The 13,924-nt window shown below is 41.1% G+C and overlaps 1 protein-coding gene across 2 annotated transcripts in view; it reads right to left on the bottom strand.

The window, feature by feature from the left end:
- Positions 1-13,924, bottom strand: part of LY86 (lymphocyte antigen 86) — a 70,100-nt gene that overhangs the window by 19,671 nt on the left and 36,505 nt on the right. Inside the window, exons 2-4 of one of the 2 annotated variants that reach the window (XM_066268428.1) lie at positions 10,762-10,848; positions 9,468-9,596; positions 2,577-2,680 (exon numbers count right to left, since the gene is read on the bottom strand). In XM_066268428.1, coding sequence (XP_066124525.1) covers positions 2,613-2,680; positions 9,468-9,596; positions 10,762-10,848 — 284 coding nt within the window. In that variant the 3' untranslated portion in view covers positions 2,577-2,612. Of the gene's footprint in view, positions 1-2,576; positions 2,681-9,467; positions 9,597-10,761; positions 10,849-13,924 lie in introns of those variants that run through there. The other variant, XM_066268427.1, reaches the window with a different exon arrangement.

The raw sequence follows: 13,924 nt of genomic DNA, 5'->3' as shown, positions 1-13,924 counted from the left end.
ACTGCAGTGCGACGTGACTGGCAACAGAACATTCTTTAAGAATAATATTAGTTTTGATAGCATCCTACCTGCAACTACAGAGCAGCAGTGTGATGAGGATGGCAGGAGAAACTGCACTTTCCAGGTGGCAAGGAGCCACCACTCCCCCTACAGGTCTGTTGACCAACCCATAAGAAGTGAAGACACAAGTTCCCACCTAAGCCACATTGTCATGGGGACTAGGGACTATTAGCAATGGTTGATGAATGACAGAACCAGAAGCTGGGATGGAGAAAGGTTGAGAATAAAGGCAGGGACCAGTGGAGCAGAAAGCCTGAAGCAAATTAGTTTGTAGAAGCCGATGGTCTAAAAATGGCCCAGAATTGAAAGGTGAACAAATAGGTAGGACAGAGGTGATATCTTGGTGAAGATGTGTTTTAAAATTGAGGCCTTGGTTAAAGCCATGTATTCTCCTTCTCTGATAGCAGAAACCAGTACCCGCACTTCTGAGTGGGCATTTGTAATGCCTGTGTAGTAGATATAAAGCAGATGGAAAGCGAGGTCCACTAAAGGGGTGCATCGCTGTGGGGATGCTTTATGGATGTTGTCGGGTCATCGGCATAGATTAATGGTGGAGCGTCCTCCAGGTAAGCACTCTCCTGGAAGGTGGCTTTTGCCCTGTCTTTTCCTAGAGCAGTGCAATGTATAAAGCATTTTTCGGAGAACATTTATAGGAATTCTTCAAGGCAATTTCCAATTTCTCTATTTTATAGGCCTCTGGAAAGGAGCACATAGAAACAGAGAGCTAGGGCAATAGAAATCTAGCCAATGAAACATGAGTTGCTATTAGGACTGAAATTTGAATAGTTGCATATGGTGAAGTTGAGAAGGCTCAGCAATTAATGATACTTCCAGGATGTCCAGACACTTGTTCAGCATGAACCAGGGGAGAGAAACACTCTTAACTACTAAAAGAGAGGAAGGACAGGTAGCCAGCCTGAGTGCCCACTATGCTTTTATCTTTGTCTTATTTGTGTGTGTATAACCAGTGAGTATAACTGCAGAATCACTGAGCTGCTATCAAGATAATAACTGCCTCATGGCCAATGTCATGAGACTTTAAATACAGTTCTCAGGAGATATATTCTGTTATACATTAAAATTCATCTAATTATGATGTATTCCCCACTTTGGACAAACACTTAAAGTAGAAACGTTTATATTTACACAAAAGATGAATCAGGGAGCAATTATTTTCTCAACTAAAGAATTCTTCAGACTGAAAAAGGTGTCACTGTAATATTTAATTACAAGCTTTCCAGACACATTTAAAAGTCCACAACCAATTTTTTTTCTATAGCTTATATGTTGCATGAAGTAAAGTGTATTTCATAATAGATTTTGGTCTTACTAGAAGTGATTAGTGAACACGTACAGGGGTGAGTGCACAGAGCATCGGCAGTTCTTGTGGGCCACTGTCTCCTGCACCTCCCTGGGATTCCAACACACATGAAAGATCAAGTCCTCCCGGGTTTTCATTGTGTTTCAACCACGTCAATCACAGCTATCAAGGGATCAAAGAAGAGTTCTTGGCCTACAGATCTCCTAGACCTACTTCATGATCATACTACACACCCAATGTATGCACACACACACACACACACACACACACAATTTACTTATTTAACTCCCTCAATAATTTATTTTAATTTCAAATAAATCATTTTTGAGAGCCAATTATTACTTAGTGCTATGAAACCAATGCCTTTTATCTAGGTTGACCATACCTGGGTTAGAACTCATAGAGACTTGGGCAGAACCAAGTTTAATAGTTGATATGTCTTTTGTCCTCAAGAGTGAAAATCCTGTCTTATTCCATTTACTTTATGGCCTTAATCTGGGTCTTTGCCCAGATCTCCAGGTTCATTTCTGGTTGAGAATCTCCTTTCTCCATACCCCACACAATCCATTCTAGACAGCCAAGATACCAGCCAACCTGCTTCTCTGAGTAATTCCCACCTACATGTTTTGTTTGGAAGTAGACATTCTCATGGTCACTCTTTCTGAAAGGAAGTCAAGCCAGGGTCAGAAAGTGAGAACTTTAGGGGCTAACCTTAGACCAAAGTTAGAAAACAAAACAGCACAGAAAGACAAAAGAATAAAGGACTTCTTCAGCCACCAGTCAGGAAACCCTGGGATCCTGAGCAGGTTGTGTGAGCATTGGGCCAGCTGGCCCCGGTTTCAGGTGAGGTGGTGTGAGTCAGATCCTCACCTCTGGCTCATTTGTACAGGAGACTCTAGGCCACACTTATAAAGTGGCGCTGCGTTACTTAAGCTGCTCTGCCCTCTGCCTCAGAGTCCCTCAGATAGGGGAAGAGGATGAAAGACATGCCTTTGCCATGCTTACTGCATGCTTTCTGACATGCCAGGCATTTCATACCTCTTTTCATAGTTAGTTTTTCATTATTACCCAGTAAAGAATTATAGTTACTTCTATTTTATACCTGAGAATCAAAGATGAAATGATCCTGCCGAAAGAAGGGCCTTTGTCCTATCCTGTAAGTGGCAACTGTCTGGAGGAGCAGACCATCAGTCCTGCCCTCTGGCTTTTTCACAAGGTGCTTTCTTCCTGGCTAGCTGCCCCTCTCATCAGTCTTTGTGTTAAGTCCCCTTTCTTTGCTCCAAATCTGGTTTGTTTGCACTGGAAAAGCATAGTGAAAGCAAAATTGTTAGATTTTTCTGAGTAACCTGGATCTGATTTTTTCCTGAACCACTGAAAGCCAGAGGGAACCTGTACTCAGTGATTTTGGTTTTGAGCCCTGCTTCTCACTTACCCAAGAGCAGTCATTCTCAGATGTAAATGTGCAACAGAACCACCTAGAGCAGCGTTGGCAAGCTATGGCCTGTTCCTGAGTGGTTGTACGCTAAGGATAACTTTTCCTTTTAAAAGGTAGGAAACATTCAAAAGAAAAAAAATATTTCAAGACATGAAAAAATGATATGAAATTTAATTTCATATAATAGCATTCATAAAGTGTTGTTGGTGCACAGCCATGCCCATTCATTTCCATATTATCTGTAGCCCCTTTCACATGATAACAGCAGAGCTGAGTAGAGATGATATGGTCTGCAAAGCCTAACATATCTACTATCTTACTCTTTACAGAAAAAGTCTGCTGACCGTTCACTTTTTGGGCTTGATAAAATACAGAGTTCTAAGCCCCAAACCTAGAGTCTCTAATTCAGTAAGTCTGGGCAGAAACTATAAATTCACATTCCTAGTAATTTCCTGGATGTTGCTGACATTACTGGTCTGGGGACCACATCTGGAGAAGCATTGCCTTATATAATGATGGGTTATGCCCAAAGACGATGATTTACGTTCTATAATTTGGTCATGCCTTTTAAATCCTTTTTCAGTCTTCGTGGAGGCTAAGATGAATTATACTTCTTCAGCAGAGGTTCCCCTATGTTCTTTGTGTTCAAGGAGGGCATGCAGCAGACAAGTTAAGAGTAAGTCTCGGCCCTGGCCGGTTGGCTCAGCGGTAGAGCGTCGGCCTAGCGTGCGGAGGACCTGGGTTCGATTCCCGGCCAGGGCACATAGGAGAAGCGCCCATTTGCTTCTCCACCCCTCCGCCGCACCTTCCTCTCTGTCTCTCTCTTCCCCTCCCGCAGCCAAGGCTCCATTGGAGCAAAGATGGCCCGGGCGCTGGGGATGGCTCTGTGGCCTCTGCCCCAGGCGCTAGAGTGGCTCTGGTTGCAACATGGCGACACCCAGGAGGGTCGCAACATGGCGACGCCCAGGATGGGCAGAGCATCGCCCCCTGGTGGGCAGAGCGTCGCCCCCTGGTGGGCGTGCCGGGTGGATCTCGGTCAGGCGCATGCAGGAGTCTGTCTGACTGTCTCTCCCTGTTTCCAGCTTCATAAAAATGAAAAAAAAAAAAAAAAAAAAAAAAAAGAGTAAGTCTCTAGAGCCCAACTTCTTGGAGAAAATCCAGCTCCACTGCCTGCTGGCTTTGTGACTTAGGGTAAGGTACTTAACTTCTCTGGGTCTCAACTTTTTCATCTGTTAACATGAAGCTAATAACAATTATTTATATATGTCATAAGGTTGATGCAAACAGTAAAGTAGTTATTACACGGAATGTATCCAGAAAGGTCCCGGGCACATATTAAGTGCTGTGATAATGCTGGCTGTTATTGTGCAATGCCTGGGTCTAAGGTGCTCCTCAACCTTGGCTGAACATTGAAATCAACTGGCTTGGGTCTTACCTCAGAGATTCTGATTTAATTTGTCTGGGGTGTGCAGTGCTGTGATCTTGAAAATTTTAAAGGAAGATTGTAATGCCTTATTGTCTAGTAGAAACACAATGATGGTGGCATGTATAATTTTATGTTCTTTTAGTAGGCACATTTAAATAGGTAAAATATATTTTAACAATATGTTAATAATATTTTTATTATTGATAAGTGTATTAATAATATATTTAACTCAATAGAACCCCAATATTATAATTTCAACTTATAACCAATATAAAAATTTGAGCCATTTTGCTTTTTTTCATATTAAGTCTTTGAAATTGATTCCATGTTTTACATTAACAGTACATTGCAATGTATTAATATACCAGATGTAGTTAACTAGGGTGTAACCAGACAACAGTGTGGGACTAACTAATGTGTAACCAAGATCGAGCTCACATGGAGAAAGGGCACAGCTAGTGATTGTGGATAAGGCCAGAGCTAACTAACCATCCCGAGGATCTATCAGCATAACCCGTCTAACTTGAGTATTGAAATAAGTTTACTCTAGCTTCCTTCCTTAGGGTTAGTAATTAGGTGTGGTCGATAAGGACATCCAATTTAATCCCAATGTAATGTTAAAAGTTGATGTGGAGCTGATGGAGCCAGTTTAAAAGCACAAAAAAAATCAAGTAAAGCAAGTTCACCTATATGAACAGCAGAGAAAAGAGAAAACTAAACTAGCATGAATGGAGTAGGAGGTAAAACAGTGGCCCACTTTGATTCCTTCTCAATGAACCTGAGTCCAGGGGCAGGGATCTCCCAGAGAAAGGGTATAGAATGGGCAGTAGATGGTCCCTTGACAGTCTGTGTAAGTCTTTGATCCAGAACTTTCTGTTAAATTCCAAATATTATTAAATATTAGGTAGGTTATGATTTTTTCAGAACTCTTATTTACAGAGAAAGAGAAGTCATCCTTGCAGTCTTTTCTATAACTATCAACTAAAGGAGTAATCATGTAAATTTATCATAAAAGCAAAAGAGATTTTAAGAAAGACAAAAATAAAGATCTGTAATTTGAACATTTAATAATAGTCACTCTGAGCATTAAAGTGTATAATATTTAAGAGGGGGTCTTTTTTTGGTGTATACACTACACACATTTAAATAAAAACAGAATGCAGTAGTGATTGTTCTTTTATAGCAAACTTCTTTGTCACTGACTAGTATTCTTATGAGTTTGTTTTCGTGTAATTTATTAATCAACACCATTTAAATGCATAGTATATTGGACCTTTGTTTGGCAGAACAATATTCTACTTAGTCCCCTATGATTGGACATATAACCTCTTTCCCTCAAATTACCAATTACACCATGACTGATAATGCCAAAAGAATATGAGGTGGTCTTCAAATCCAATGTTCTCCGCCTTAGAGTTAGCTGGGGACGATGCAGAGGAAAAGAGAACATTTTATCCACGCAATCTCACTAAACATGACCCACTTTATAGAGTTATCTGGCTAAGGTAACAGTCGGTGGAGGTGCAGTTTGCAGAGGCTTGCATTGTAATGCTGTGGAAATATCAAACAATTCAGCCACAACTGTGAAGGTGGACGTCAAGTTTCCTTATTGCTCTGCTATGAAAGACCTGCAAACCCCAGAGGGACCTGCTTCCTACTTAATATGTCAACAGCAGCTTGTGCTTGGGTTTGGATTGATTTCAGTGCTCCTTGGTGTTGAGTTTTTCTGTTAATCCTGGTGTTAGAATTCATCACTTCTTTTTAACAGCACCATTCCTACAGTAGGTTGGTGGGTGGGTTAAAAAATGTAATAACCCTGGAAGCCTCTGAATTTAAGGCTTTTGTTTCTCTGGGTTAATAGTTTACAGAATTATTTGTTCTGGCAGCATTTGTATGTCACTTTTCTGATCGTTTTATACTCTATGACATTTCCTGGCAATTTCCCAAGTTCTGGCTTCTCAGCCTGCCCATGCAGCTATCAGCTCCATGGCAATAAAGCTAATAAAATACCTGAAAGGCTGCCCAACATTTGAATAAGGGAAATATCCAGCATTTTTGAGCTGCTAAACTGAATTGAACACCTTAAATTGGGGGGACAATATCTCTCCTATTAAAAACATTCACAGAAGAATAAACCTGGAGGATCCAGATAATTTACTGTTAGCTGGGATTTTGATGTGCTTGTGTCTTTGTGGCATGCATAAGCATCATTAGAGAGTCACTTTGGAGGTGGTATATTTGTATTCAATCTGTTACATGCAAATTCAATAAAACTAGTATTTATTGCATTGCTACTCTGTGCCAGTATTTCTTTGTCTGCAGATTTTGCGGAAACAGAGAAGAGCAAGAAATAGTACTGCCTTCAAGGAGTTCTAGATTTGAAGTGTCTGCTTTCAAGAATACACACACACACACACACACACACACACACACTCTAACTGTAGAATACAAAATACAGTATGGCTGAGGTAAGTGGAAGTGTGATACTCCAAGGACATTCAGAGGGAGCAGTTTGCTGGCTGAGAGTTGGAGAAGGTTTCTGAGCAGAAGTGATACTTACATGAGGTCTGGATAGAAGAGAGACGGGAACAGGCATTAGAGGCTGAGAGAAACGTCATAATAGCATCATGTGTGAAAACACAGGGTGTGGTCAGAAAGTGGCAAATGATTTGATGAAGCTGTTGCTAAAGGCATGGTGGGCCAAGATGGGGCTGCAGAAGCTGGTTAGAGTCAAATCTATGATGAACTGTGGTCACTAAAGAACTTAAACTTTGTTCTATAGAGATAGGAACCCTTGGAGTCTTTTGGGAAGGGGGAACTGTATTTGAGAAGACTACCCCCAGCAGCAGTAAGGAAGTAGGGAAACCAGTTAGGAAGTCATACCATCTTCCTAATATAGGGACTGTTCATCTGGGGAATAGAAGGAAGTAGGAACAAAAGAACAGCCGAGTATGTATTCTTTCCTACTAAGCTGGTAGTACTCCCAAGCATACCTGTTTCCATATTTGGGTTCAAAAATACTTATTTGGAGGAAAAATTCAGAAGATAAAAGCAAACACAGGAGATAGGACTGTAGATACTGGCTATAGGTGGCAGCCTATGAAGTTGTCAGTCTTTCCTGGGGTTATTATCTAATTATCAGTGTAAGAGGCTTTGAGTCCCTGTAACAGACTTTCAAATAAGGCAAACAAGAAAATAATTCTAATTAAATTCCCCAAACTTTCCATATTCCAACAGATTGAACCTATTGTGGATGAATGCTACCTCTCAAGTTTCCTTGTTTTTTTGATTATTATCTATTTAATGCAGACAGCACACACAGCAACTTGGGACAGTTGTTTAGTGGCTCTCTGATTGCCTCTGTCCTTAAAAACAGAAATCATTCTTGGTTCATCTCTGGTTCCCCAAAGTGCTTGGCACAGAGTTGGGACTTAGTGTTGAAGGAAGGAGGAAGGGAGTGAGGAAGGAGAGAAGGAAAGAAGGAAAGAAAGAAGGAAAAAGCAATTGATTGTGGGGTGAGGAGTTTGGGACAGGAATGGCTGAGGGCAGGTAGAAAAGGTTACACAGAGACCAGCTAATGAACAGCTCAGCATGTTAAGGAAACGCACGAAGGTGCCTGGTCAATCAGAAATATTTCCAGTAAATTCAGAGAAGAAAGATGACTAACCATTCTATGGCAGGTTAGCTAAGAAGAACAAAATGTCCCAAACTGAAATAAAATCAGAGTAGTGATTAGAAAGAGTTTTTAAATGCTGATTTTAAAATAAACTCCTGGCCAAAAAGCACATTCATCCATTTTCTTGTTTATTCTTTGCTTTTTCTTTTCATTCGGTAGAAATTGAGATGAAACTCTCTGTGCCTCAGTTTCTGCATCTATAAAGTTAAAGTAGTCATAGTGCTAACCCTAAAGTTGGGGTAGGGGTAAATGACTGACTGGATATAGAGCTCTTAGAATAGCACCTGGTATGAATGTTTAGTAGCGTTAGCCTTTCATTCTGCATGTTTGCTGTACTTAGCACTCCCTATATGTCAGGTACATTCAAAATCCTGGGAATAAAAAGATGATGATACTAACCATTATCCAGAAACTGATAGTCTACTGGGGATGACAAGTGGAAATAAACAATTATAGGCCAACATGGCAAGTGCTATGACCAAGTTATACATACGTTACACACTTTTAGGGAGAAGAGAGGAGGGTGAGGAGAAAGGACTGAGCTGAAGTCGGTCATCTATACAGCACAGCAAAGTACATTGGCTCTATCCAGCCTCTGCTCCCTTACAGTCCTTGCTTCCTTCTCTGGCATGGACATACCTCCTTTGTCTGCTATGGGTGGGGATCCCAGTTTCCTCTATAACCTTTGTTTAGAAAGCATAGCTGGATGATTTTCCTCTAGCTTCCTTGAATGGAGAAATAGATGAGTGAGTGTCTTTGACATGTGGGGTTAGGGGTATGTTCTGCTTTGGCCAATGAGAATAGGCAGGAGACCCTGGGAAGGAGGAAGAGAACAATTTCTAGGGGAGGACAATCACAGATCAGACCCAACTTTTGGTTAAATAAACAGAGGCATCTCAGGGCCTTGGTGAAGATGTTGGGTGAGGACAAGAAAAACAGGAGAGGTAGAAACAGGCTGGGATGGAGTCCCTGTGCTCTTCTGAGGTATGTATGGCAGGCTGAGGGGCTAGTGATTGGAAAAGGAGGGGAGTAATATATTGGGTTTTATACTCTGTCCTTTGAACCTAGACACCTAATGCCCCATCAGTCAATGACTCAAATGAGGAAGTCCACAGTAAAACGCTGACACTTAGAAAGCTTCACTTTCTTTTCTTTTACAGAATCCATTGCTATAGTGATGAGATCCTGCCAGTAAAGAGATCGCTGAGGGGAAACTTGAAAACACTTTAAATGGAAATAATTTGGAGAAATTACTAGTTCTTTCTGTTGCCAGTCCTTTATTTTTTATATAGAAAGTGCAGCTGCTGACACAGTGTTTTGTTTGTAAAGCACCTCATAAGCACGTTTCATTTGATTTTCATACCTTGGAGTAAGGCTTAGGATTATTTTTACAAGACAGCACATGACACAGCACTTAGGTGCTGACAAGTGATGGGAAGCTTGTCCACAGGTGAGAGACAGAGCCCAGACTCCAGCCAGGTGTCCTGACCTCAGCGGCAAGCTCTCATTCCTGGGTCTCAGTGAACAGCAACCTAGACAGAGAGCTTACCCCCTTTCCTCCTTCCACAGAATAAAAACTTGGGTAGATCCTCTTCACAGATGGGATAGGAATAACTCAAAATGGACACTCCTTCACTGACGAGGCTTATGTCAAGAAACAGCTCTTTGATATCCTCTCCTAAAGTGAAAGAGAAGATCAGCTTTATTCTTAGTATGGGTTTTGCTGTATACCAAAGCATTAAAAATTTATTAAAGTATGAGCCTAAAGAACTTTTATTTACAGAAGTCTGTGCTGTATAGGTAACAGTTCTCTTCTTTTCTTGGCAAAACAGTATTTAGCAGTGCTACAGGGGTGTCAACCCTGGGTAGGAGATGAGAACCTTCCACAAACTTTATCTGCTTGGAGCAACATAGTGTATCTGCTGCACTAACCTGCCCTGATGCTATGGCCCCTTAACTTGATGGCTGCAGGTCTGGCTGCTACCACTTTTCAGCCACATAGCATTAGACATCTCCCTGATAGCGCCAGGGTGTGGTCAAGCCTGCATATCCCCACTGTTGCTAGGCAAATATTGTAGCATTGTCATACAGGAAGCTTCTGGATGCTCTACAGAGTTGGCTTCCAGTTCTTTCTCAAATCATTTTTTTCACTCCTTCCTTTTATGTTCTTATGCCTCCTTCCATTCTGCATTTCTCTCTTTCTCTACCCAAGCATTTATTGAGCTGCTGTTGCTGTGGAGTCCAGATATTGTGTGAGGTTTTGGAAATACAAAGATGCATGAGAGTTCTTGGACTATGGCAATGTTCTCTTCATTTCTCTGGAGTGATACCAAATGCTGAGTTTACCAAATCCTTATGCTCTAGTTTTGATAAAACTCTTTTAGAAAAGAGATACTCTAATAACTATAACAATATAGTGACTAATTATAATGGCATGACCATATACATACAAACATTCAGAAAGCATTCTAGATCATTGATTGGGATAAAGTGAGAAGATATGACATGTCTTTGCCTGCATCAAGGTTTAAGAACTTACATTAGCTATTTGAGAAATGAAATAATGCAAAGACAAGCCATGTTGCTGGTAGTGGACTTGTTTGTTGCTGACATAACTAAACAAAAACTCTCTCCTGAGCAGAAACAGCATTAAATTAAAGTTCTACTCTATCTGGATATTGCCCAGAGAGAGAACTGATGATGAAGGTAGAAATAGAGTTAATTCCAGGGAGTGATGGGAAGCAGTCGCTAAACCAGCCACTACAGTTAATACAAATAATTGGGTGTATGAACCAGGAAGAGGCTGTGCAACATCTTATTTCACGCCAATAGATTTTACTTACTCAGAATGATTCCAAATCTAATGATGAGATTTTCTTTTAAATGTTTAGAACACTGGTCCACAGAAAAGCCGAAATCTTGTAATGGATCTGCCGAGAAGAAAACAATAGATGAGGTGTGAGTACTCTATATACTCTGCAAACTCGTCTGCAGAATCCACACCAATATTGTTATTTTTTTCTATATAAATCACTAAAACTGATTCAAAGAACCTACTGCCCCACACTTTTTTTTGGATAGGTCCCTGCTACTTTCAACAGCCCCTCCCGTCTCAGCAGAGTCAAGGCTGGTCAGTGCCGTGTTCAGTCTGTGAAGTGAGCGCCATGTCTTGTGGGGCGGAGGGGGGGGGGGTTAAATTTTTCTTCACTTGGTAAATTTTTATCATTACTTGAATTTGTTTCTTTCCTGAACTTAGACTCAAAATTGCTCATTGCACAAAACATTTCACAAGGTACGTACTACTCTAGGTAAAACGGGAAATATATGCAGATTTACAAAATTCAGACCTGCTTTTCAAATTCCATCACATCCCATTCTACCCTATTTCATGTACTTTCCCCCAAAATATTTTACTATAAGTAAGGTATAGTGTCAGATATGATAAAAACTACAAAGAAAAGATTTTTTACACATAATTTCTACTTATTCAAGAAGTTCCAATGGCTTTATCCATGCTTAGAAGACAGTCAAAAATTGTTCTACTGGCCCCAGCTTCCGTCCTCCATGTCACAAATCCACCCTCCGTTTCTGCAGTGTAAACACCCAGGGTGTTCCCTTTGTGTTTGAGTTGTGCCTGTGCTTCCTCCCATTTATAATGGGTTCATTCCTTGGACCATTGTCTAAATACTAATGTGTTGCTCATTCCTATCTTCTTTGTGAAGGCTTCTCTGATAGTCCCCAAGATATTGGTTTGCTTCTCTGAATTTTTAAAACAGTTATGTCTGAAGTACCTTTTAAAGTGTACAAACACATATGACTATGTACTTTGCTCTCTGACTTCTCCCACAACACTTAACCTAAACACAGCCCTCCTGAAAGGCAGGAGCTGGTGTTGTGCTGTGTTTGTTTTCCATTTATTTTTCCTTTATGTTTCCCAATGGGTTTATGTTGCACCAGTCGCTGAGCTGTGCATTTTATATGAGAGTTTTTAATTTAATTTTTCAGCCTCCCCAGCACCTAGAAGAGAGCCTTCTGGTTGGACACTCGATAAGCACTCCATCAATGCACATCAGAAATGGATGAATGGGCCATGGACTGAGCTACTGTCTTTTGACTCCAAACTCAGCCTTCTGAACTCAGCTTTGTGAAGCCGGATCTCTCTGCAATCACATTTCCCCTTTGCCACTGCCTGAGAGGAGCCAGCAGGAGACTGAGGCTGAGTGAGAGGAGGGACTTGCCCCTTCTTACATACTTGCGGGTACCTGAGGGTGTTACCTGGTGATGCCTATTGCCCTAGCAGTGGTAGTTGGTTCCTGTGTTCAGCTTTCTTTTGCACTTTCCAAGAATCAGCAGTTGCTTAGTTCTGTGGGCCCCTATACTCCTGTGACAACAGTACCCCAGAAGTGTCACCCCTGCCCTGGCAGTCTGTGTCTCAGCTCCATAGGGCTCTCTTTCAAGTTTCTGGGTTCTAATATCTCCAACATCTGCCCTCTGCTTGCCCAGCCTTTGGGGTGGTAGCTGCTTCCTCACTGACTTTTTTTTCTTTTTGGTTCTCTAACAACCGCTTAACCACTTCCCTATATTAAATTCTCTGTTAAAATAACTGACATGGTACTGTTTTCCTGACCAGACCAAGACTTCTACAACAATAAATAACGGTCTTGAGAGAAAGATATATTATAATTTTCCCCATTTCATATAGGAAAATATAGACTCAGCGAGGTGGTATTAACTTGCAGAGTCAAGACTGAAACCAGATTTAAAAAAACAAACATTTAAATATTTGCCATCTACTCTGACCACTGGGATAACAGAGGACTCAGGTTCGAAACCTCGAGGTTGCAGGCTTGAGCTCGGGCTTACCAGCTTGAGCCCAAAGGTCACTGGCTTGATCAAGGGGTCACTCGTTCTGCTGAAGCTCCCCTGTCAAGGCGCATATGAGAAAGCAATCAATGAACAACTAAGGTGTCACAATGAAGAATCGATGCTTCTCATCTCTCTCTCTCCCTTTCTATCTGTCTGTCCCTATCTGTCCTTCTCTCTGTCTCTTAAAAACACAAAACACACACACACACACACACACACACACACACACACACACACACACACACATATGGCCGCCTAGTATTGTGCAGAGGCATTCCCAAAGTAGAGCCTCAAAGATGTATGTTAATTATTTGATTTGCAAGAGCATGCCTGGAATATTTTGGGCACAGGCCTGTGGCATCTGGTAGTTCTCTTCCATAACTGGTTTCAATTTCAGATTAGTCATGAGCTCACATTTGTCAATGATAGCATTCTAGATGATTTTATCACCCAGAAGATCCGTAATTGTCTGTGGTTTCTGCCGTGGAGATGATCACTAGGTAGTTTCAACCTTGCAAATCTGATCTAGTGTACAACTGTTTGATCAAACATCCTTTAATCTGGTCACTAACTTTTCTGGGGTAAAAGCTATTTTTTCTTGTGCTCATATGACTTCTTCATAATCATCTTTGTGCTGTCCCAGAGCTTATTTCAGCTTGAAAAATAGGAGTAGGGGTACAAATGCAACTGTTTCTGTTACATATTTGGCACTTAGTATTGAAAAAGAGAGTCCAACTAACAGATGTTGAAGAAAATATATCTTCAGTTTGTGAATAAACTTAGGCTGCTATCTAAGGAAAGACAAAAGAAGCTAAGTGCAGAAGGCTTAGCCAATTAGCAGCTACAGAATTATACTGTATGTCTATCTATTTATCTATTATCTATCTATCTATCCATCTATCTATATTTTAGGTGAGAGAAGAGGAGATAGTGAGGCAGACTCCTGTATTCTCCTTGACCAGGATCCACCTGGCAACTCCCATCTGGAGCCGATGCTTGAGTACTAAGCTATTTTTAGTGCCTGAAGCTGATGTGCTCAGAACAACCGAGCAATTCTCAGCACTCAGGCCAACGCTCAATCAATTGAGCCACTGGCTGTGGGAGGGAAAGAGGAAGAAAAGGGAGATAGAGATGGGGAGA

This window comes from Saccopteryx bilineata, chromosome 3, assembly GCF_036850765.1.
Source record: "Saccopteryx bilineata isolate mSacBil1 chromosome 3, mSacBil1_pri_phased_curated, whole genome shotgun sequence".
Taxonomy (NCBI): domain Eukaryota; kingdom Metazoa; phylum Chordata; class Mammalia; order Chiroptera; family Emballonuridae; genus Saccopteryx; species Saccopteryx bilineata.
The sequence above is the reverse complement of the archived record's forward strand: the minus strand, read 5'-3'. Positions and strand labels throughout refer to the sequence as shown.